General features: G+C 43.7%; 1 protein-coding gene across 1 annotated transcript in view; it reads right to left on the bottom strand.

Moving 5' to 3' along the window:
• Window positions 1-24,253, bottom strand: part of SHC4 (SHC adaptor protein 4) — a 139,240-nt gene extending 114,987 nt beyond the window's left edge. The window contains exon 1 of the mRNA XM_066276470.1: window positions 23,374-24,253. Within this exon, the coding sequence (XP_066132567.1) occupies window positions 23,374-23,958 (585 nt within the window). The 5' untranslated portion in view covers window positions 23,959-24,253. The remainder of the gene's footprint in view (window positions 1-23,373) is intronic.
• Window positions 24,254-26,426: the final 2,173 nt, after the last annotated feature.

The raw sequence follows: 26,426 nt of genomic DNA, 5'->3' as shown, positions 1-26,426 counted from the left end.
TCTCAAAAAAAATTTTTTGTCCTTGCCAGCTGACTCAGTGGTAGAGCATCGGCCCAGCGTGTAGAAGTTCCAGGTTCCATTCCCGGTCAGGGCACACAGGAGAAGTGACCATCTGCTTCTCCATCCTTCTCTCTTCTCCTTCTCTCTCTCTCTCTCTCTTCCCCTCCTGTAGCTATGGCTTGAATGGTTCAAGCAAAGTTGGCCCTGGCTCCGAGGATGGTTCCAAGGCCTCGCTTCAAGTGCTAAAATAGCTTGGTTGCTGAGCAATAGAGCAGCAGCTCCAGATGGCAGAGCATGGCCGGGTGGGGCGCTTGCCAGGTGGATCTCAGTCAGGGTGCATGTGGGAGTCTGTCTCTCTGCCTCCCTGCCTCTCACTTGATCAAATAAATAAATAAATAAACAAACAAACAAATAAATAAATAAATGTTTTTCAATCCGTTACCAAGCATATTTGAAGAGAAAGAGGCATATATAATCTTCATTATACTAAGGTTCCCATGTAAAATATATATATATATATTTTTTTTTTATTTAGTGAGAAGAGGGGAGGCAGAGAGACAGACTCCCGTGTACGCCCCAACCGGGATCCACCCAGCAAGCCCATGGAGCGCAATGTTCTGCCCATCTGGGGTGTTGCTCCATTGCTCAGCAACCAAGCTCTTCTTAGCTCCTGAGGCGAGGCCATGGAGCCATCCTCAGTACCAGGGACCAATCGAGTCATGGCTGCAGGAAGGAGAAGAGAGAGACAGAAAAAGAAGCTAGAGGGGGAGGGGTGGAGGAGCAGATGGCCACTTCTCTTGTGTGCCCTGACCAGGAATTGAACCCAGGACATCCACATGCCGAGCTGATACTCTACAATTGAGGCAACTGGCCAGGGCCCATATAAAATATTTTAAATTGTTGAAGATTGACTTCTAAAGGGAGAAGCTTATTATCTGAAAAATTCGATGATTTCCTGGTGATGTCAACCAAATAAGCTTGACTGTATCAGGACTCCTACCAGTGGGTGCTGACAGCTTCCGTGGGCACCGCATTCAGAAGAAACAGTCCCCCTCTTAGCTCCCTTAAACAGCTGGCTGATGACTCACAGAGTTCCTGCCCTTTCCCTTTTGTCAGAGTTACTCAGTGTGTGTAGGAAGCATTAACTCACTAGCAGGTGAGCCACATCAAAACCTTTCTGGAAGTCAGCAGGCTATAAATCATAAATAAATATATTATCCGTGAGTATGCACATTATGCTTCCTGAAGGCCTCAAGGATCAATACCCACTCCTTGCCAAGACCCAAGGGCCTCCCACAGCAATGCGGACGTCCTACCTCATCCATCCGTCCTCTTTCTTCTTCCTCCGTTCTCCCTCCTCCCCCTTCCCTCCCCAGGATCTCTCTCCTTTGTTTCATCCTGGGGTTTGCTGTCTAGCTCTCTCCCTCTTTACTGAGCATCTTTGCTCTCTGTGCAATGTGTTCTGAACACTTCTTCCTCAAGTCCCTATCACTGAAGCAGGCACAGTGATAGGGTGCGTACAATCTTAGCCTTTATTTTCACAGAACTTTGCAACTTACTGCTCCTTGTCATAAGAAAAAAAGAACTGAAGATCTGGTGTTGAATAAGGCTTTCTTTGTTTTTGAGTGAATGTCTTAGAGCTACTCCTGATAAGTTAACACATTTTTTAAAACTCATCTCTATTTGAAGGGACTGAGAAGAGATCATTGAAATAACTTAGGTCCTGAGAGTCCAGCATTATGCAGACAGGCATGCTAGCTCCCGTCAGCCGTCTATCAATCGTTGATACATAGGGGAGTTGGGGTGGGGTGCTGTTAAAGCTACTCTGAAAAGTTTCAGGTGTTTATTTCAAACTTTCAGTACTTCTAAGATATTTTCAAATCAAAAACCCTTTCCAAGCATCTCTTCATCTACCTAGAATAAGTATCTTAAACATTATTTCCAAAACCAAAAGAAAATTAGAATAAAAATAGATGAGCCTCTGATCCGGTTCTCCTCCATCCCACCCACAGATTCCGTTCTTGGCTGAAGCACCAGTCCTCGTGTCCTCGCCAGCAACACCACACAGCCCTGTGGGCAGGAGAGAGAGGGCCCTGCTCGTCCAAGGATATCCCCATGGTCTGCACCTTCTCTCATTTGTTCAAGGCGGTACTTTTGCTCACATATGACTAGTTTTGACTTCTAGAAGCTGTGTTGCAGTTGCATGGTGGAAGAGAAACCCAGAGCCTAAAACGATGTCATGCTTTCTAGCCCCAAATAAGCTAGTCTGTACACTAGAATGAACCAGTCGACAGCCAGAAGTGCACACCGGACTTAATTTAATTTCAGTGTTATTCTCTGATAGAAATCCATCAGACAAAAGTCTGGGCTTTGCTTTCTGTAACAACACACACGCTCACATTTACAGACCTGCACCCACACATAGAGTCAAGACTCACTCACCGTCCTTGAGGAAATGATCTGTCTGAATGGACCTCGGCATCTCCGGATACACAATAAGTGGAAAGGCATGTTCCCAGAGTGAGGACCAGGATCCCCTTGTCCTGGGAGCACCCACTTCCTGGGGCCAGCGTGGGGAAGCAGCAGGTGAGGACCACAGCTGAGGGCAGAAGACAGCAAACTGCACAGTGAAGGTGAGAGTTTCCTCCCGGGGCCAGCAAGCCAAGGAGTTGTCTCTTAATAAAGGAAGCGTGTCCCCTCCTCCAGAACAATATGCTGCCAGATCAGGACATATTGCTGTGCAAGGGTGCCTCACTCTCTCAGTCAGAGAGAAAAAGTGCATTGCACAACAGCTGGCACGGATGTCTTCATCTGTGTCAGTAAGCAAGCTGTGTGTGTATATAAATATGCAATGTTTAGGAAGAAGTCTGAAAGGATACCAAACTGTTAGTAGTGGTGACTACCCTAGATAAAGAAACAGTCACCATTTCCCTTCTGCATTGTTTGACTTTTTCCCCAAATGAATAGTATGTACCACCTGTGACATTTCAGAAAACACAATAAATAAAAAGTAGATTAAACAAATAGACTCAGAAGTTGGTCCTCATTGCTCTTCCTTCCTTATTCTTCTATTTTCAGGCAACACAAGTGAGAGAGAATTCTCATTCACTAGGATGGGGGAGCCTCTGCCTGCCTAGGCGTGCTGGAACAAGAGTTAAAATATATTCATTTTGTTGAGTAAAGTACCTTGGTTTCTGGTAAACTGATTTGTAAAACAAAACTGCTTTCACTAGAGCATATTTCTAATAGTCAATGTTATCACACATGAGAAAGAAATGTGTTTTTTCCAAATGACAAATAAAAGCTACTAAAAACAAGTGGCATCTGCCCTTGGAGCAAACTTACTCTATTTGCTTAATGTTTACAAAACGCTAGGGAGTTACGATGGCACCCTATACAATGCAGACTGTTGTAAAGGAAGACAGAAATCAGAGGGTCTTCCCTTAGTCTTAAGCTGGTGAAAATGTTGGTACCAGTGGGGGGAACTCAAACATCACATGCCCTTTGGGTTTTCTTTGTAAAGGGAAAGACTTTAGGGTCACAGAAGAGTTTCTAAATTTAAACCTCCATTCTGAGGAATACCCTGTTAGTTGCTGATTCGATTTAATCTTGGGACATGCTATAAATCACTTCCCCCAAACAGAAAGCATCTGGAGACAAAGTACAACAGTATTTGTTAAATGCTGACTGCCTTCAAGGGCAAGATGTTGTCAAGTTTAGTAAGGGAACATTTGTAGAATTAGGTAAACATACTCCTTGATTGCAATTATGAAACAAAGCATTTATATGTAATGACAAAATAAAAAATGTATTGTGAGGCATATCAACAAACAAAGTTTTCTCTACAGTCTCTACACAAAAGAATTCTGATGCCTCTGTTCAAATATCTAAACTTCTTAGCCTGATACTTAGGACCTGCTATAATCTGGCTCAAATATTAGTTTATTATCTGTCAGTCTTTTCTGAGCAGCTTCGGCTGAATTACTAATACACAAAACTACAATGAAACTGCCACTTAACCAATTTGCTGCAGTCACCAAACTACTGGAATGTCCACACCTTCTGCTGCCACCACTTGAACTGTGGTCTTACCAAGAATCCCCTTGTACTGGCGCCACACCTACATATGGCAATTGTAATAGCCAATGAAATCATATCATTTAAGTCAGGGGTCCCCAAACTTTTTACACAGGGGGCCAGTTCACTGTCCCTCAGACTGTTGGAGGGCTGGACGATAAAAAAAACTATGACAAATCCTTATGCACACTGCATATATCTTATTTTAAAGTAAAAAAACAAAATGGGAACAAATATAATATTTAAAATAACAAACAAGTAAATTTAAATCAACAAACTGACCAGTATTTCAATGGGAACTATGCTCCTCTCACTGACCACCAATGAAAGAGGTGCCCCTTCTGGAAGTGCGGTGGGGGCCGGATAAATGGCCTCAGGGGGCCACATGCGGCCTGCGGGCCGTAGTTTGGGGACCCCTGATTTAAGTAGAGAGCAAGTAAACTGAAAGAACATGAGTGTGGATTTTTTTAAAGGTAGTCATTTCTATGAAATTTAAGCCAAAAGCTATAGAATGAGTTTATGAAGGTAAGTTGCTTATAAAAATAATGTTAGATGTGGATAAGACGACTTTAAGAGGTTTTTAAAATAAAACTGATTCTGCACTTAGATTACTTTGAAGATGTTTCCAAGATCTCCTTTAAAGAAGTTCTCTTAAAGAAACTAAAAGGAGGGGTGTAGATAAAAAAAACTATGGGTAGAATTCATGCAAGAACAATGAAAGAGGATATTAATCACTGTATTTATGAAACTGAGAGAAGGGCCTTGACTCCACAAAACAAAAGCACATTTATGTAACTTTAACTTACGTATCAAAAGAATATATGAAACATTGTCATCAGAAAAGAGCCCTAGACAAAAAGAGCCCTTTCTACTGTAGAATATTAAAAAACATAGCATTTTTCTACTCTCAAAAATCACCTACAACCTATCTGCCTTAATGGAACAACTGTCAGAGAAGGGAGGACGCCCAGTGACCTGGACTGACCCCCACAGTGCATACCAGGCCTATGGCTCTCTCTAACTCTGCCTGCCTGCTGGACACCACCCTCTCCCCGTGACTTCAAGTTCAATGTATCGGAAATCAAACATTGTATCTTCTCAACACTGTTCTCCTCCTGTGTGGTTCTTTATGTCTTCTACTGGCATGTTCTCCCACTCCACCTCAGGCCTTTTCCCTCAAGACCTCAAGTAGGTTGTATTGGAATCTGCCCTCCCTCTCTGCGGGCTTCATCAGATTTTCTTTTCATAATATCTCTACCAATGTTTATTAACTTTGTGTCCTCTATTAAGACCCTGATACAGATACTTCTCACCTTGACTGTTGCTATAATAGCCTTTGAACAGGATTCCCCACCTCCACTCACCCCCTTATCTACACATTGAATCCTGATGCTTCTGCCCAAACATCTAAACTTTTCAGCCTGAAATCTAAGACCTGCTATAATCTAATCTCGCTCAAATCCTAGTTTATTATCTACCAGTCTTTTCCAAGCAGCTTCTACTCTAACCAGACTAAAATCAGTGTTCTCCCTTGTATATAACCTACATTTCCTTATCTATGTCCCCTCTGTTTGGAGCATCCTTTTTTAAATATATATTTCCTGTGGTTAAATTTCTATCCATTCTTAGGGACCATCTCAAATACCATAATTTGCCCTGGAAGCCTTTTCTGATCATCCCGTTAGAAGTTATCTCTTCCTCTCAGAGTTCATTACACTGACGCATTTGACTAGTCTCTGTAGGTAGATATCATTTTCTACCATGTATTATGATTACTCACCTACTGGTTTCAATGGAGAATTTTACTAACAGTGTTGGACAAAATAGTAGTTCCAGAAAGAAGCTGAACAATAAGTTTGAAAACGATGCGGGCTCTAGTCCTCACCTTAGGAATTCCCAGGTGGTCAGAGAAAAATGAATGTGTATGATAAATGTGTATAAGTAGAATTGACAGGACTCGATAACTGAAGGTTGTGAGGAGTAAGACAGAGTGAGTGGGCTAGAACGACTCGGATTTCTGACTCAACATCTGGGAGAGGCCACTCACTGAGAACGCAAGAGGAGGGAGGGGAGGCGCCAGTACCCAATGGTGTTGTGTTTGCAACAGTTGAATTCAATACCGTAGTGGAAGGGGGTGGTCAGAAGATAAAAGGCCAAACCCATGGCGGTTCCTCAGTTTTCATCTTCCTTGAATTCTCCGTGGGTTCTGACAGAGTTTTGTCCAACTTCTTTCTCCTGGAAACTCTCTTCTCCCTCCCGAGGTGACTGTTCTATCTCCATCCTCCTCCTCGTGCTGCTAGTTCTGTCATGGAAACCTTTCCTTCCTCAACCTCCATAAAATCCCTAAATGTGACTCTCTCAAAGCCTCTTCCCTTCTTGTTCTTCTTCCCTTTGGTAGCCTTGTACATTGCCTGTGTCTTGATGATAACAGCAGCAGGAATCATTTCTCCTCAGCCCTAACTATTCTATTTCTGCTGGACATTCTTACCTGGATGCACTGAGGTAACCTTGAATGCAGCACATGCAAAACAGAACTTGCCCCCAAATGATTTCTGTTCTCCATTTCCTTCTCCAATAGATCTCACATCTTTCTTCATTTCTATTGCCATGGCCTTTGTTCCCAAACTGCTTCTCACCCGAGTCCCTTTTTTCCCTTACCCTCCTTTTGGGTCCTCTCTGAGCACTGAAGCCCATATACTCTCTAAAGCATATCTCTGAGTTTGTCATTCCCCTACTTAAAAAAATATTAAATTGCTTTCTGTTGGAGAACCCAGCTTTTCAAATATTTTACAACTTTGTTAGAGCATCAATCTATCTTACCAGTGGTCCCCAAACATTTTTGGCCCACGGACCGGTTTAATGTCAGAAAATATTTTCACAGACCGGCCTTTAGGGTGGGACGGATAAATGTATCACGTGACCGAGACAAGAGTCAAGAATGAGTCTTAGATGGATGTAACAGAGAGAATCTGGTCATTTTTAAAAAATAAAACATCATTCAGTCTTAAATATAAATAAAACGGAAATAATGTAAGTTATTTATTCTTTCTCTGTGGACCGGTACCAAATGGCCCACGGACAGGTACCGGTCCGCGGCCCGGGGGCTGGGGATCACTGCATCTTACTTCCCCTCAGATCTCTTACATATGCCTCATGCCCTCTCCAGCCAGGTCAAATTGTTCACTGTTTCCCAAACGCATCTTCCGCTTTCCCACATCCATGCTACCCTTCATGTCATCCATCGCTGCCTGCGGCAATTCTACTGACTTCTCAATACTCTGTTAGGATGCTATCTTCTTCATGAAGCTGCCAGTCATCTCAGGTGGAAGGAGTCCCTTTTCCTCCCTGAACTCCCACATGCTTTCCTCGTATCATTTTGGTGTCATGTATTACACACTGACTTATATTAGAGTAATTTGTGTGCACCTCCTTCTTCTCTTTTCATACCGCCACTTCCTTGGGCACGAATTATGTCTTATTCACGAAAGCTACTAAAAGAGCACGGGCCTGGGAGTCAGGAGACGGGAATTTTAGTCCTTGCTCTGCTGCGGCTGAACCCTGTGACCTTGGATAGCTTAACTCACTATGAAACAGAACTTTGTAGTGTAATGCATGGTCTGAGTCCTGAGTCCAGGGTTAAAGAAACCATGTGGAGAGGAGGTGGGGGATGGGGGAGGCAGGAGGTGGGGGACAGGGAGGCAATGCCTTTCAAGGACCTAGAGTTGGCAAAGGTAAAAAAAACAAAAATAAGTTTGAATTATACATTTCACCACTTCCTAATGAATGATTCATATAAGTTATTATCTGATGACACTGAGGGGGGAAATCCAATTTCTGAGGCTGTCCTTATGGCACTTGGGTTTTTTCCTCCAGTCACTGGCTTTCTGGTACTTCTTCCCTTCTAACTAGAGGGAGTTTTCAACCCCCAAACAAGCTCCGTTCTAAAAACTTACAGTCATTAAAATTCTTAGTGCATTTCCCGTGGAAATGAAGGTATCAGTAATGGCAGGATAGCATGGTCAGGATACCAAGCTAGCCTGTTCACACCATTCAGACCAGAGAGCTAAGGTCAAATCTGCTGCCAATGTGAGTGTGGCCCACGCTACAAGTGAGTGTGAGCAGCCCTTGGCGGGTTTGCCCCACACTCATTCCCACCACTGGAGATCCTGATGTGGAAGCCTGACGAGTATCATTAGGGTAGGGATGAGAAGGTGAACTGTCATATTTAGAGAATCTGTGGACTTAAAGAAGAAAGTTTGAGAAAATTAGAAGTAGCTTAGGTTAGATTTTTCAGGAGCCAAAAGACTGATTTATTATTCATTCTTCTATTCACTATTATTATCTCCTAATGGACATCCCAGGTTTATGCACTTTATCCCACGGACTCGGGGCTTCTCAGCCTCAGTACTATATAGACACTTTGAGAATTCGATGTTGGGGGGGCTGTCCTGTGCACTGTAGGATATCTAGCCCCATCCCCGGCCTCTAGTCATTAAAGGCCAGCAACACACACACACACACACACACACACGCACGCACGCACCAGTTATTACAATCTAAAATGTCTCCAGGCATTGCCAAATGTCCTGAGTGCACTAGCTGGACTCAGCAGAGTTTCCCAAATTCTACACATCAGAATCACGCACAGGGGGTTTGTTCAAAAGACAGGTTTCTGGGCTCAACTTGGGGATTCTGATCCAGGAAGTCTAGGATGGAGGCTGAAGTCTGCATTTTACCTGATATAAGCAGTCCTTGGCACATTTTGGGCAATACCACAGTGACGATTCAATGAAATAAATAAGTATTTTCCCAAAAGCAAATACTTCTCACTCTTGCATGGAAAGAAGAGAAGACAAGTGCAGAAACAAAAGATAAACTTCGGAGGGCAAGCCTACCCTGGGGAGCAGCCTGGGACAGGCTCAGAGGAGAAAGTCCCACAAGGGTGGCACTGATGCCTAGGAGAAAGGAGGCCAAACGGACATGATAAAACAACAAAATAAGTTTAGTCTATTTCCAAAATCTGCCCAAAGGCAGTCCTGGACCTTGGAAAGTTCACTGTCCTCTCTCCACCTGGGACCTTCTATGTAAGAGGCTGTGTGCTGAGCGTCTCACATATATCTTCTCAATTAAACTTCTCCCCGACCCTATGAGGAAGCTTACTTTTAACAATATTTCCCTGGGAAAATTCTTTGTCCCAGAGAACTGACGTCCAAACTAACTTTTGACCCACAGCACCTTCACAACATTGGGACAGACTGTACAAGTTTGCAGCCCCGTTACTCTTAAAACCTGCAACTTTGTCAAGACGGGAAAAGGCTCTGAGTTGAGAAGGCGAGATAGCTCTCTTGTGGGTCCTACCCAGCAGCCCCTGTCTTGCTGCAAAAAGAAAAGAAATCCTGGTATGTTGCCCAAGGGGAAGCCATTCTGGGCTTTCCTACCAGGCGTTCTGAATTAGGAAATGAAAGACAAAGGGGTTAGAAATTCCTTATCATTCCAAAGCCACAGGTAGGTCTGCAAACCCAGCCACCTCAGGGACAGAGAGGTGATGAAAGTGAGTGAAACTAGCTGGGACTGTGGCTCAGTCCCCAGCTCTGGCCATCTGTGGTCATGTGGGATGTCCAGCCTGGCACTGCCAGCCCTGGAGCAGCCAGAAAACCAGAGTTTTGTTTGGGATTTCTTGGTTTCTATATGTTGGTAATTAACATGGAATCTAAAAAATAAATAAATAAGCGAACGAGCAGAACAAGAACAGGCTCACAGATAGAATATTTTGACGGTTGCCAGATGAGAGGGGAGCTGGCGAAATGGATGAGAGTACAAATCGGCAGTTACAAAATAGTCATAGGGATGTCAAGTAGAGCATAGGGAATATAGTCGACAGTATTGTTGTCATAATCCTGTGTGGTATCAGATGGGTATTAGATTTCCTGGGTAATCACTTTAAAAGTTATATAAACACCTAATCCCTGGGATATATACCTGAAACTATATAATATAACATAGTACATTAACTTTAATTAAAAAATAAATGTTGGCAATTAATCCAATATTTTGTTCTAATCTGACCAAACAGAACATGTCACTAAACTGTTGGTTTATGACCTCTGCACTCCAAACTCTTTTTTGGATAGGACACTGCCTGTACTATGCATTCTTTCCTCTCTCCTCTCCCCTCCTGTCTCCCTCCCTCTCAATGCCATCAACCTCCCGCAGGCTGTATGATTTCCAGCTCCTCCTTAGCACTGCCTCCGGCCTCATTTTCCTTCAGAACCCTCCTTGGCCTCCAGTGTCTGACCCTGATCAATGGGGGCAGCACTGTAAACTCCATTCCATCTTTCCCTAGTCTTAACTGTCTTCGTGGGTGGCCTGTCCTTTCCTTTGTGTCCTCCTGCTGCGTCCTCCTTCCATTGCCACCTCCTTTGGTTGCTGGGTGCTTCTGGATTTCCTATTCACTTGCTTATTCTGTCCTCCCTACCCTTTAGGGGCAGGAAGAGAAGACATGGCTCGTTGGTATTGTGGGTAAAGGGAATGGCTGGACAGGCAGCTAGCCAGGCTAAATTCTCAGAAAAGGGCTTTCTGAATGGGTAGAAATTTTAGGGGGAAAATAGAGGCGTTGACAGAGGGGTACATACTGTCTTAAGGGTACTATCAATAGCCTAAACAATAAACTGAAGATCCGAGGCCTTTTCCCCATTTGGGGGCATAAAATAAGCCCCCTGATTCACTATGTGGTACTGGTTAGAGGTTAGGGGACAAATAATGACTAAAATTGAAATTATTACCAGCCAGGCAGGAAAGGGCTTGGTGTTAAATTTCATGTAATTTAAAAATAAATATTTTAATGATATTTCTTGTACATTTAAGTTTATAATTACAAATTTATACTTATTTACCATCATTGCTATTATATCAGTAAAATTTCATCTGACCTCAGCCAACGTTCTCAATCCAAAATCCAGTTCTTTGAGACCTCTCACCGTTTCCAAATACCTCCTTGCAAACTCTCCTGTTTCGTGTGATAGTTCTTCGTGGACAGCACTGGGGCTTGCAGCTCCTGGTCACCATGATTTTGATATGTCAACAATGCAACTATGACCACACCAGCCCGAGCTCTAAAACATGTGTCTTTTAGGAGAGGGGAAGAAACCCCAGCTACCTCACATCTCTACGGCTGGTGGGGAGAGGGGCGTGGAGTCACCTTGCCTCATGAACTGTGTGTATCATTTAGATCACCGTCCTCATCATGGAAATGTCACATTGGGAACTGTCTTGTATTGGGGAACAAGGTTGATTGACTACAACCCACGTAGTGACGTGGTATTGGCCTTAAAGTAATATGAAAGAGGAAGTCAGAAGAACAGTCAGTCCTATTGGGGAAATGACCCCAAAGGACTGTGGACGATGAATGAAATGAGGCCCAACCATACAGGCTGCACAAGTACTGGTCCAACATGGACACGTTGCCATCACAGGGACCTCCGTTAACAAAAGGATGGGATTGGCAAACGCAATGCACTCTGGACTTCAGGCCACTCCTTTCTGGCTCTCTTTTCCCTTCTCGCTGCTTTTTAAAGACAGTTTTCCTATTAGAAAGAACGTTTTCACTCTGGTCTTTTAAAAAGCACATGCTAAGCATTTTAACCAAGTAGACACATTTGGTAGAGCACGTTTAGTTTGGGAAGTGAGGAAGCAAGACAGGGGTAGAAAGTTGAGCTTTATACACAGAACTAGGAGTTTCTATTTGAACTCCACCGTGAGCTGCTGTGTGGCATGGGGCAAGTCACTTCACATTCTGAGCCTCTGTTTCCTCAACGATAAATAAGGTTTTGAATTTGGTGATCTCTAAGACTTTTTCTTCTAGTTAACAGTCTAGTGGTCAGGGGTGGTCAAGGCCTGGACAGATCAAGCCATGTGTGAGGGTTTAAAGAGAATAACATGAACAGCAGGTCCAATCTGCCTGAATTTTTCTAAGCTCTAGCAGAAACTACCTGTACATCTACTCCAAGAAAGTAACAGAAAGGAAAACATAATGCCTTCAATGGCAATCTTTCAGGTTTAGCTTGAATTATTTCATCCCGCTCATTCTACCTCCTTTTAAAACAGTAACAACTTAGAAAAGAGGGAAATGAGCAGGGGCAGAAAGCCATCTCCATTAGCTATAAATACCTGATCCACACTCCTCAGGCCTGCTTTTATTTTGTATAAACCATGGGACTGTCTCTTCAGGGGTTTCCTGGAGTTGCAAATCTCCCTCTTTCAAGGTTAGAATTACCAGGCTGTTAGCCTTTTTCTCTTAGCACTTCCTCTATGGAAAAAGACAGAGAAGGGTTAACTCCTGTTGCTCCTACAATCCTCAGGTTGGACACGGAGCCCCCACCTGGCCTGGCTGACTAGACCAGGGGAGCAATGCCAAGTTCTCAGGATCCCAGCCCCCCTCATGTTCCCTGGCCTGCCCCTGGACCAGCCCATCCTCGGCCCTCCCTACAATCCTACACCCAGATGCTGTTCCACAGCCTGACTCTTCTCTCACTATTTCTCTAAAATTGACCACCCGCACCCATGCCAGTATAACACACCCCTTTCTGCTTGGCTGGTAAAGCCAGCTCAGTGTTAGTAAGAGGGTGTTAAGGGCATTCCTTCTCCTCTCTGTTAACAGAAAGATGTTAAAATTTCTTTCCTTCAGGAAACTGTCCTGAGTCTGTTTTCTAACCAAAAGAGATCGTAAGAGAAGGAGATTTAAGACCGCTGGGAAAGGAGACCTGGAGTCTCAAGATCTCAGACCACATTTTGTTCAAACTTCTTGTTTTAAATCAGAGAAAATGAGACCCAGAGAGGGAAGATGATTCACCCACAGTCACACTGCTATTTAATGTGAGAGTCATTACTCTAACCCAGATCTCATCACGCCTAAGACCTGTACTCGACTGTGGGAAAGATACTTGGGGCAGACAGAATGTTGTAGCACTGCAGACCACATCTAATCTAGACAATAGACAATACTAATCTATTGGCTCAGTATTAAGACACAGCATTAGACACGGGAGGATAGACAATAAGAGTGCACTATGAGAATTACAAAGGAAGTAAAGAAAATACCTCAGCACAAATTCATATGTGCATGCAAAGCTGATGAGCCCAAAACCGAAGAACGTCTTTGTGGGCAAACACATTGCAATAAATGTTCTGGGGACTGTTCTGGCTTGACTTACATCACCCAAGAAGGTAGGCTGAAGTCTTAACCTCCAGAATCTATAAAGGTGAACTTATTTGGAGGTAGAGTTTTTGCAAATATAATCAAGTTAAGATGAAGTTATTCTAGATTAATAGGGGTCCTGATCTTCTGACCGATGTCCTTGTAAGAAGAGGAAAATTTGGCCTGACCAGTGGTGGCACAGTGGATAGAGCTGGGACCCTGAGATCCCAGTTTCAAAACCCTAAGGTCACCTGCTTGAGTGCCGGCTCATTCAGTTTGAGCACAGGCTTGCCAGCTTGAGCAGCAGGGTCGCAGGCTTGAGCATACGATCATAGACATGAACCCATGGTCACTGGCTTGAGCTCAAAGGTCACTGGCTTGAACTCAAGATTGCTGGCTTGAGCAAGGGGTCACTGACTCAGTTGGAGCCTCAGCCCCCCACCCCAGTCAAGGCACATATGAAAAACAATCAATGAACAACTAAAGAGCTGCAACTACAAGTTGATGTTTCTCATCTCTCTCCCTTCCTGTCTGCCTGTCTCTCTGGCGTGCACACACACACACACAAGAAGAAGAAGAAGAAGAAGAAGAAGAAGAAGAAGAAGAAGAAGAAGAGGAAGAGGAAGAGGAAGAGGAAGAGGAAGAGGAAGAGGAAGAGGAAGAGGAAGAGGAAGAGGAAGAGGAAGAGGAAGAGGAAGAAGAAGAAGAAGAAGAAGAAGAAGAAGAAGAAGAAGAAGAAGAAGAAGAAGGAAATTTAAACTTGGACACACAGGAGAGAAAGCCATGTGAAGAGCGAGGGAGAGATTAGAGTCATGTATCTATAAACCAAGGAGTGCCTGACCAGGTGGTGGCGCAGTGGATAGAGCATCGGACTGGGATACGGAAGGATCCAGGTTCGAGACCCCGAGGTTGCCAGCTTGAGCGTGGGCTCATCTGGCTTGAGCAAAGAGCTCACCAGCTTAGACCCAAGGTCGCTGGCTCCAGCAGGGGGTTACTCAGTCTGCTGAAGGCCCACGGTCAAGGCATATGTGAGAAAGCAATCAATGAACAACTAAGAAGTCGCAACGTGCAACGAGAAACTGATGATTGATGCTTCTCATCTCTCTCTGTTCCTGTCTGTCTGTCCCTGTCTATCTCTGCCTCTGTAAAAAAACACACACACAAAAAAAAAACCAAGGAGTGCCAAGGACTGCTGAAATTCACCAGAAATTAGATAAGGCAAAAAGACCCTCCCCTAGAGCCTTCAGAGAGAGCATGGCTCTGCTGATAGCTTGATTTCAGAGTTCTACAATAGTATCTAGAGAATAAAATATCTTTTGTTGTAAGCTACCCAGTTTGTGGGGTTTGTTACAGCAACCCTGGGAAACTAATACAGTCTCAGGAATTGGTAGGGCTGAATTGGGATGAACTGAGGAGACTGAAGTCATGCAAATGAATGCAACACGGCGAGTTCTGTGGGCTGGTCCTGTGATAAGGTTATTCTGCATGGCGTGGTCCTTCGTGTACCTGTACACTCCCTCATTCACAAATCTTCAGGACTGCCTGGAAGAACATGAGCAGTAACAGGAGGTAAACCTGGATTTGAATCCTGTCTGCTACTCAGGTTGTAAAGTGTAGGGTATGTAACTTCCCTGTGGGGGTCTGTGTCCTCACCAGGAGAGTGCAGCCTCCCTCAGAGTCTTAGTGTGAGAACTACTATGATTACTTATAGCAGCAGCTCGGGCAAAGATAGATTCTTTGTCTCTGTTTTATTTAGTCTTTGAACTAAATTACAAGCAATTTGGGGGTTGTAGATGGGAAAGTTTAAACATTTCCCACATGGAGAAAGGAGAAAGGAGACTAGAGTCATTAAATGCTGGTTGGGGGGGGGGGCACTTTCAGGCCAAAACAGAATGATCTTCTCAATTTAGACATGAGTACATTGGCCACTTTGTGTATTTTCCACACTCACCACAAACTATGTGGGGGACCTAGAAACCTCCAAGTGAATGTTTGTTGATGACTGAAGTGACTTGGGAAGACCTCCTAAAACAACAAGACTTAGCTTTATGGTAAAAATAAACCATTTGGCATCATTAACAGACTTTACCCACCTCGCCACCTAGCTGTCCATTTCTGGTCCAGTATCTCCAAAGAATGAAAGAATAATTTTCTAGCCCACCTTCCTTGAAACACTTTCAAAGGGTTCAAAGCCTGAGCTTAAATAAAAGTGACTCAAAAATAGGTGCTCAGGATTCATAAGGTATTTTCAGCTATATAACTGATTCTACATCATAAAAGCAAAAACAGAGTCATTTTGCTCTGGCCACTGAGTTCAGTCAGTTAGCACATCGTCCCAAAACCCCAAGATTGCAGGCTTGATCCCAAGTCAGGGCACATGTGGGAAGTGACCAATAAATACACAACTAAGTGGAACACCAAATGAATGACCCCCCCCGTCCCTCAAAAATCAATCAAAAAAATAAATAATTGAAAAAAAGAAAAGTCATTAAAAAATATATATATTTAAGCCAAAGTCAGTTCTAACTTAGAGTACTATAAATGGTAAATACAGTTCCTATTGCAAAGATAAAACATTCAAGAAAACAAAATTTACTACGCCATTTTTTAGCCCCCTCAAAATATACTGGTCTCAAAAATTAGGGGATATTTTATTGCTTCATATTCATTTTTTAAATATCCCCTAATTTTTGTGAGCAGTATATAATACCTGCCATCTCCACCCAAGCCACTGTCTTTCCGACTCCCCCTACTTTATTGCTCTCGCTAGCCCTTAGTACACGTGCTATATTATATTGACTTGTTTACTCACACAGGGCCCGTCTCCACTCACCAGAATATAAGTTCCGTCCGGGATCAGACAGGTTCTCTTTTATTCACTTAGGTAACCCCAGGGCCTGGAACAGTTCCTCTCACAAATTGGTTCACAAGAAAAATTTGTTGAATAAATGAGTGAATGAATATACAAGTTTAGACAGGGAGGGGAGCAGTCATATGAATGTGAATAAGGAAGAGGAATAGGTGGCTTCCTTTTGCCTACAAAATTTGCCACTATGCCATTCACCATTAAGAACACCTCTCTCTCCCCTGGCCAGATAGCTCAGTTGATTAGAGCGTTGTCTGGATATACAAAGGTATAGGTTCCATCCCGGGTCAGAACACATACAAGAATCAACTGAGTACATAGATAAGGAGAGGAACAAATCAATGTTCCTCTCTCTCTCTCTTTCTAAACTCAATAAATAATAAATTAATTAATTAATTTTAAAAAAGCAATCTTTGGCCTTGGCCAGGTAGCTCAATTGGTTGGAGTGTTGTCCCAACATGCTGAGGCTATGGGTTGACCCTAGATCTGGGCACATGCAAGAATCAACTAATGATGGCACAAATGGGTGAACGAGTGGGTTGTTTCTCTCTCTCTCTCTCTCTCTCTCTCTCGCTCTCTCTCTCTCTCTCCTAAAAACCAATAAATTAAGCCTGGTCTGTGATGGCGCAGTGGATAAGTATCAACCTCAAATGCTGAGGTCACCAGTTCAAAATCCTGAGCTTGCCTGGTAAAGACACATATGACAAGCAATCAATGAACAACTGCTCTCTGTCTTACTTTCCCTGCCTGTCTCTAAAAAAAAATCAATAACTTTAAAAAAAATCTTCAAAAAAAAAACATCTCTCACTTTCCTAGCCTGATTTCCTCATCATCATCAAGTAACCTTTGATTAAACTCTCCTATGTGCATGTAACTATATAGGGATCACAATTTTGGTTCCATATTTATCACTGTAAGTTCGTAAGTTGGCATTTCATTTTTTAAAAATTGGCTCACATCTGAAAGAATCCTGAGGAACAGAATCTCAAACAGGATGAAAACCAGTGGTGGCATTCAGCTGGTTCGCACTGGTTCAGCAGAAGCAATACCTAATTTTTTGTTGAATTCAGCTAACCAGTTGTTAAAATGGCACTTGTAATTAGCGTTCTCTCTAAGATGGGTGCCTGGGCAGCCACCCAATGTGGAAATCACAAATTTATATTCCTTACTCTTTTTTAACATTCATGTGCGCAACAGCATATTCTAAGCACCTGTAATAATGTTCATTCCATCTATAGGTGAAAAAAATTTGATGGAACTATGCTTGTAATATTTATTTATTCATTTAATAAAGCTCATTATGTCTTTTCTGAAATACTACATTTTAATTCCCTCGCATTTGTTACTTCAGTAGGAAATGAGGATGCCAATCAAGAAGCAATATAGAGCCTGACCAGGTGGTGGCACAGTGGATAAAGTGCCAGACTGGGATGTGGAGGACCCAGGTTCGAGACCCCGAGGTCACCAGCTTGAGCATGGGCTCATCTGGTTTGAGAAAGGCTCACTAGCTTGAGCCCAAGGTCGATGGCTTGAGCAAGGGGTCACTCGATCTGCTATAGCCCCCCCCCCCCCCGTCAAGGCACATAAGAGAAATCAATCAATGAACAACTAAGGAGTCACAACGAAGAATTGATGTTTCTCATCTCTCTCCTTTCCTGTCTGTCTGTCCCTATCTATCCCTCTTTCTGACTCTCTCTGTCTCTGCCAAAAAAAAAAAAAAAGAAGCAATATAGAAATATCTTAAATAACAGTTTTATTGTTTTTTGTCAGGTAGTATTTAATATTTTTTCATTACCATTTAAAAACTCTTCCTTATAATCTAGTTTTGTGTACTTCTTTTATTGTTATTATTTAAATATTAAATGCATAAAATAAGAAACTACTTTTCTGTATATCTTTTTTTATACTTAAAACAGTCATTAGGACAGAGAACTGGTTGTTAAATTACACTGGGGAACAATTATTTTTTTCATTTTCTGTTGCATGAGGTTTTAGAACTGTTTCTATATATTTCTGCTTCGCTGATTCCAAATCTGAAATTCGTTTTTTGGTGCATGCTCTAGTTTTTATGCAATTTTAATTCCTTTTTGTTACAGTTAATGGTATGCATTGGTTTTTAAATTGGAGTTAAAGGGCAACAACTCTTGGATTGAACACAACCACAGGCGATTAATGTTTTACAAACATTACTTTTACATAATTGTAATTGTTTTTAAATGTAAAAAATTATTATCTGATAAAAACACCCTCTTATTTTGTTTTAAGATTGAATCATGGCTTCTTTGAGTAGGTGTAAATGTGAGAACAGTCCTGACATCTTCTGTTATATATATGTGGCTGTTACACACTTCAACAGCAAAGGCACAATATTTCATCATTTGTGACACGTGCATATATTGCCTATTTTCAAGTTCCCCTTGGTGATCAAGACAAGAATTGGGCTCCTCATATTGTGTGTCATAATTGTGAGGAAATGCTTTGTGACTGGACAAAAAGAAAATGCAAAGGAATGTCTTTTGGTATTCCCATGGTTTGGCGTGAACCTAAGGACCACAGCAGTGACTGTTATTTCTGTCTGATCCATACAAAGGGCATTGGCAAGAAAAAACGGCATATGATCGCATATCCTACTATTCCTTCAGCAATACAACCTATCCCACACTCTGAGACACTCCTAGTTCCAGTTTTCAATGGTTTTATTTCTTCTAAAGACAAAAAAAATGAACATGGTGATCAAGTGTATTTTGATAAGATACATGAGGAAATGGTTGTACAATCTGAAGAGTCTTCTTCTGATGCCAAGCAGTCATTAACCCCTCAGCAGTATAGCCAACCCGAATTGAATGACTTAGTAAGAATGACATAAAAATTGCCCTCAACTTTCTGAAGTATGAGGAGCATAACTGGATCATTTGTATGGATCTTAAAATGGTAAATTTCCTGCTAAGACAACAGAGAGGTTTCACAAAGTATCCTTGCTTTCTGTGATTGTGGGACAGCCAAGCTCAGGAGAAACACTGGACACAAAAGTAGTGTTTCTGAACACTGAAGCTCTGGAAGTAGGGATGCAAAATATTGTGAATGAACCTGTAGTTAATCGAGACAGGATCATTTTCCCCCCACTTCACATCAAACTTGGCTAATGAAGCAGTTTGTTCAGACTTTGAATAGAGAAAGTGAATGCTTTCAACATATTATTTCTGCTTTTCCTGCCTTGTTTTTCGAGAAGATAAAAGCAGGTGTATTCAATGGACCTCAAATTTGAACCCTCATATGTGACGAAGAATTTGCTAGGAAAATGAATAAGGAGGAGAAAGCAGCATGACAGTCTTTTGTGGCAGTTACAAAGAACTTCCTTGGCAACAAAAAAGCAGAAAACTGCCCTGGCCGGTTGGCTCAGTGGTAGAGCGTCGGCCTGGCGTGCAGAAGTCCCGGGTTCGATTCCCGCCAGGGCACACAGGAGAAGCATCCATCTGCTTCTCCACCCTTCCCCCTTTCCTTCCTCTCTGTCTCTCTCTTCCCCTCCCACAGCCAAGGCTCCATTGGAGCAAAGATGGCCCGAGCGCTGGGGATGGCTCCATGACCTCTGCCTCAGGCACTAGAGTGGCTCTGGTCGCAACAGAGCGACACTCCAGAAGGGCAGAGCATCGCCCCCTGGTGGGCATGCCGGGTGGATCCTGGTCAGGCGCATGTGGGAGTCTGTCTGACTGCCTCCCCGTTTCCAGCTTCAGAAAAATACAAAACAAAAAAAAAGGCAGAAAACTATGAACTTCTAGTTCAAAGGATGCTGTTGGCTTTCCGCGACATTGGATGTAATATGAGCATTAAGATTTACTTCCTGAACAGTCACCTTGATAAGTTTCCCAAAAATCTTGGAGCTGTTAGTGATGAGCAGACTACTGCTGGAGCATCAAACGAGATTGTCCTCAACAAGCACACAAACACAAGAGCTACAAACGCAAATTTTTGCATGAATAGAATTTAAATAAGTTTTGCGCAAATTTTATGATTAAAATAAGTGTTTTAATATGTTCTATTTCAAAATTGTAGACAAATTTTGATGCAATCATATGTCTTAGTGTATTAGTGTATTTACTGCATTATATAAATTATTATATTTTCACAAAGATGTCCAAGAAGACATTCTGCTTCATTATGTTAAACTAAATGTTGATAATTTTACAATAAGATGAAAACTTAAAATCTTGAATTGCAAAAAAACTAGCTTACAGAGAAAAACTAATGTCAGATTTGAGATCAGCACACTCGATTTAGTAAGAACCAGTGTTTTTGTGGATGCAACAAAAATTTTGTTCCCCCGTGTTATTTGAATCCCACCACTGATGAAAACCTGTGGTGAAAAGGGCAAAGAATGGCACATAAGACGTTGGTTCTAGATATAACTGTCCTTTTGACTTTTGTGTGGACTTAAAGAGAATCTTTTTTTTTTTTAGAGAGAGAGAGAGAAACATCAATTTATTGTTCCACTGAATTATGCATTCATCGGTGGATTCTTATATGTTCCCCTGTGATCACATCCACAATCTTGGCATACTGGGACAATGCTCTAACCAACTGAGCTTCCCGGCCTAGGCTGTGTGGCCTTAAAACATTACTTATTTGAGCTCCAGTTTCCCTGTAGAGGAATTGAATTTGATAACTTCTGAGCCTTTTTCATCTTTCAAAGTTGAGATTTAAAAAAATTGTTAAAGTAGGCTCTTCCATGTATTTTGAGTTCCCAGGAGAGGTGTTAACTGGTATCCTGTGTCACTGTCCAATGGCAAAATAGTGTTGTTCACTTAGGTCACACACAGGTCAGCACTCTTCCTGGGGTCAGTTATCATAACCAGGAAAAGACAGATGGTGTTCTCATTAAAAATGTAAAATGCCAGTGGGGGTATTCTCCAGAGACAATGGAGATCACACAGCACCTCTTTTCACATTTTGAACTGTACAGGTGCACGGTTCTGGAGAGGTGGAAGGACATACTAGAGGGAAGGAAAGGCACAGCAGAAAGTAGAGGATGTCTAGGTGATGGGAAGGCATGTGCAGAGGCTGTGGGTTTGGAGTTACTCATATTCCCATTAGGACTTAGCAGACACATAAGCTTGACAAACAAGAATGTGCCCCTGAGCTTTTAGAAGATACATGAAACTGTTTCCATTATGAGCCATGTCACCGTGGGAAAGTTCAAGAGCTGAGTGTCCCAGAAATTTATCTTTCTTAGAGGTTTTAGCTATCCATTTGCCAAGGTTGCCCCAAGTCTGCTCTCTCTGCAACCCTTCCAATGTTCATTGTTCGTCTTTCCAGAGATTTTAATTGTCTGTTTGTAATACAGTTACTGGGCTAGCTTTCAAATTTACAGCTTTAGATGAGACTTCTTGCCTTAGTGCCAGTCTTATGTGACTGCCTATCAACAAATAAGTACCACTTAGATACCATTACTTTAAAGGTAACAAACACGTCAAGAGCAAACTTAGCATGAGCCTGCCCAATTCACTCAGTTACTATCACTGACATCAATAACCTCGTTCTGATGCTTAAGTTTGAAGGTATTTTTCACCTCACAACCCCCTTCATTGACAGTCATCCACAATTTCCATAAACAACAATAATAAACTCACCAATCTGCTCACTGCTCAATAAATGTTGACTATTCTGTTATTTGTATTATGACCTGAAATGATCTGATCCACCACCCAAAACTTTTGAGGCTTCTCAAAAAGTCACTCACATCCATCTCCTTTCTCTCATTTCCACCTTCATCCATGCTTTCATTCTCTTTGTCTATACTCCCAAAGCACCTTCCTCACTGGCCTTCAATCTTTCCTTTTCCCCTGCTTCAATCCCTCTCAAATAAATCCACAGGCTGATCTTTTTTTTTTTTTTTAATATTTTTTATTTATTCATTTTAGAGAGGAGAGAGAGAGACAGAGACAGACAGACAGAAAGGAGGAGCAGGAAGCATCAACTCCCATATGTGCCTTGACCAGGCAAGCCCAGGGTTTTGAACCGGCGACCTCAGTGTTTCCAGGTTGACACTTCATCCACTGCGCCACCACAGGTCAGGCCAGGCTGATCTTTTAGAAACCACTTTCATCAAGTCAGTTTGGCTACAAACCTACGAGGGATCTTGTCTGCCAATCAGTGTTTAAAAACTTCCTCATTGGGCATTTAAGAGCTTTGATCAGCTGCTCCCTCCTCCCCAAGCCACCCAAGAGCTATCCTTGTCTTTATTCGATTATTATTTGTTTGAGCACCGACTCTGTACCAGCCACTCTGCCAGCCATGACCTCCAGCATTCCCCCTTCTCCTCAATTAGGCCCAGCTTAGTGATTCTCCCTTGCAGCCACCACAGGGATACCTGCCAGGAATCTCTTCCTTGCTGCCAATCGAGATCTGTTCTCTCTTCCAAGATGTATCTTCCCTTGAAGGTTTCCCATAGGAATGTATCCCTGACCACAGCCTTTCCCTTTTCCTGAATTCCCTCAGCATTCTCACACTAGATATCTATTGTTAAGTATATTTCTCTTATTAGTTCACATGCATGCGTTGGTCTCCCCAGTTGGAATGTGAGCTCTGGAAGGACAGGGGCCAAATTTTCTTTTCTTCTTTTACCCAGGTCTGAAGTGGGCAAGAGCAAATGCAAAGCCAGCAAGGGCCTTGATTTTGCACACAGCTTGTGGGCAACAGAGGCAATGAATGGGCCCTAATGACCTGAGGCTAGTCCTTCATACAGGCTAGAGACTCGGCCATGTTTCGAGAAGTGTTTGTTAAATGCTGAAATAATTTTTTTTTTAAATATATTCAAGTTCCTTACACAACATGTATTCCTCTAGCACAGAAATCTCTACCAAAATACAACGGCAGATATAACCTACTGGGTCTCAATCTCTAATCAGATTTGAAATTCTTGACTCTTCTTGGCCAGAATGCTAGGTCCTGTGGGGACAAGAAGGCGCCATCTCAGCTGTCCCTGTCAGAAGTTACCCCTACACCTGGCAACTACCCACAAGTCAGCACCAGTTCATGCCCTTGAAGCAAAGTTGTCCGACTCCAGGACAAGCCAGGTATTTGCAGAACCTGTAAGTCCAGCTTCCCTTTGTCCAGTTGCACAACGTCCTGCCCAAACTTAGACCAAGCCAGGTACAACACTGTGCAGAAAGCAGAAAAGATGTGCTTTCCCCCAGGAGGTCTTAGGGACGCAGAGAGGGAAATGGAAAGGGACTTTACTTACCTTCACATAGTAGTTCATGCCCATCCCCAACAGGTGTTGCAGAAAGTGCCTGTCCCGCCTGCTTCCCGGGGTTGGCTCCCCAGGGCCCGGAAAGGGGCAGGCATCGGGAGTTGAAGCGGTTGCCCGATGCCCCACCACGTCCAGCTGCGGCGGAGGGGTAGATCCGGACCTGTTTAGGCTACTTTCGGGGGAAGCCGGGATGCTGGGAGCCGGATCCTGGCTTTCCTGGAGCTTCAGCCGGGGTACCTCTTTGGTACCCAAGCAAAAGTTTTTTAGACTCAGCAAGGTGGCTGGGTTGGCTAGCTTCACGCTGGCCATACGCGGGATCAAGGTGCACAGCGGTGTGGGGCTTTCCTGGGACGACAAGGTGGCATCTTCAGCCGGCAACTGAGGTGCCAGGGCAGGGTAGGGAGGCTGCGGCGAGCCCTTGTTCCCGCCGGAGCCTCCGGGACTGCCTTCGTCCAAGGACGTGACGGACTCGTTCCGAAAGCGGCTGTACTTGGCCCTGTGCAGCATCCCGGGGCGCCCGAAGAGTCCTACATACAGCGCGAGTCCTGCCAAGCAGTCCTGACTGCGTTCTCGCATAGCCTTGGCCGTGCTGACACAGGATACTGTTGCATAAATCGCCTCGCCGTCAGCTAGATAAGCGGTACAGAAAACAAATGCTTCAACGCCCCGAGCAACTCGCGGCAGCCACCTTTCCAGCGCTGCTCCGGAGCCCTGCGCGGTGATAACCGAGAGGGAAAACGCCTCCCCCGCTTCCAGTCCCTGCCCGGCCCAGGCGACCGCACCGGTGTTCTGGCTCCGGATTCCTTGCTGGGAAAACCTGGGTCCGGGCTCGCGGCGGCGGGGATGACTCACGGCCAACTCTCAGGCACAAAACCCGGCCGGTCCCCCGCCAGCCAGCCGGTCCCGCCGCATCTCCAGGAGCTTGCGGAAACATTTAGCGCCCCCCATGCCCAGCCGCCCCTCTCCACACAGGAACTTTCAAACCTGCTCGCTCCGGTTCCCACAGGGCGGGGCAATGACTGGTCTATTAACCCTTTATATGTTCCCGTGATTGTTCATTTTAAAAAGCAAAAAAAGAAGGTATATTTGAGCCAAGGGGCGTTCTGCCTGAGTTCGTTGCTTCTGACGGCTGCCCCCTCTTGGAAGATCTTGTCTCGCATCTCTGCTGGGCCACAGGCCAGGAGTACTAGTGACCGGAGCTGCTCCGCATTGTTTCACGAACTTGTGATCTCTCTGTGTCCCTCGGCTCCCCTCCCAGCCCTCCCACCCTCGCTTCGTGCTTCCCTCCCTCCTGCAGCCTCAGAGCTTCTTTAGGGAGCGCGTCGGCAGCAGAAGGCAGAGATCTGCGGGATAATATGCAGAGTGTTGAAATTTTTATGAATGAACTTTGCTGAATGAATGCTGTGTGTGTGCAAGCTAATAAATCTGTGAATGAAGCTGAGAATAGCCGTAATTGACTGATAGTCTCAAGGGTGCTTGGTGTTCATCCAATCAGGCGGCAGCTTGGTGACTCATGCACCATAAATATACTAAGCTAGTAGCCAGGAGAAATAAAGCTGGAGGGAGAGGGGGGAGAGGTTCTAGTTTGTGATATCTGATGAAAGGGTTAAAAAGAAAGGCAATCATTTACTGTAAATCATTAGTAAGATGGGCCGCTGCAGGTTTTCTTTTCTGTTGAGATGTCCAGGAAAGCCAAGCAGGGGAGCTAAAAATTAGATCCATTGTTACAAGGATATTAGGACATATGGTACATAACTCCTGTGGGAAGCCAGTGATGCATTTTTCTTAGAAACATAGTTCTTTTTTTATTGATTGCTGGTTTCATCTCCCTTCTGGTGCAACTTCCTGTACCTATCAAATGCTTTCTGAAGATGTGATGACAACTGCAAGAGGCTTAGCACACAGGAAGCCAGGAAGGAAGCCAGGAAAGGGAAATGCAGGTTCTTTTAGGAACGGAGAAGAGGAAACTGCTGAAACACTGGGAGGATGTGGAAATCACCAGTCAGAAGATATAAGAAAATCTCTGCTGAAGCTTAGATTTCTTAGTGGGCCAAGTCTCTTGGATCTGAAACTGTTCATTCATACAAAAGTTAAAACTAACTGGCAACCACAGGAATCAGGGATGCAGCCTTCATTGTCATATTGGCCATAAGGCTGCACTGGGCTCCTGTGTACTCATGACTTGAGTGGCCTGAGCTCCTCTGGGATTCAAACACAGGTTCTGAATTAAATAGTTGCTTGCGGCCAGCCAAAAAAGGCATCCTGGCTGGCTTTCTGCACCCCTACAGAAATAATGCATCTTCTCACATCTTGTCTGCCAAGCCTGTTAGGTGTGTTTTTCCTTGGGAATTCCCTTTTGATCTTTTTTCTTTTCTTTTTTATTGATTGATTTTAGAGACACAGAGAAAGGAAATATGAGAGGGGGGACATTCAGTCTGTTGTTCCACTTAGGTTGCTTCTCATATGCTCAGGAGGATGCTCTGGCCAGGCCCCTTTTGCATCTTTATAAGCCTCCCTCCCATCCTTGCTGACCTCCATTCCCTGCCCCTACACCTCCTCCTGGCAAAACTGAGGGCTGTGGCTAAATCAGCTGTAAATCAGAGCCCTGGGGCTAAAGAGCAAGATTATGAAGTAATCTTGGGAAGTAGTCTTCCTCTTTTTCTTTTTTCCCCTTCTCTCTCCTTCCTCCCCAGGGACTCCTTCTTTGCTATCACAGACCCCATGCTAGAATGCTTGAGAAAGTTACTTTACTACTCTGCCTAAATGCTCCCATTTGTTAGGAGTAGCTATCCAATGGGGAAGCTGTGAGGGTTCATGAGATAATTCTAATTCTTGTAAAGCACTTGGCACCATGTTCCATGCAGTGCCTGGCTTATAAGTATGTGCCAGGCAGTATAAAGAAAGGCCGTTTGACCTAGGGCCATGTAACGCAGGAGGTCCAGACCCGGAAAATGGATCTGGTGTTGTTGCGGGATCCCAAAGAAACCACAAGGGGAACCAAATGGCATGGATAGTCTTTACTACTTACATACAGGGGCAGCACT

Source organism: Saccopteryx bilineata, chromosome 4 (assembly GCF_036850765.1).
Source record: "Saccopteryx bilineata isolate mSacBil1 chromosome 4, mSacBil1_pri_phased_curated, whole genome shotgun sequence".
NCBI classification, from domain to species: domain Eukaryota; kingdom Metazoa; phylum Chordata; class Mammalia; order Chiroptera; family Emballonuridae; genus Saccopteryx; species Saccopteryx bilineata.
Note: the sequence above shows the minus strand (reverse complement) of the source record. Positions and strands in the feature narration are given on the sequence as shown.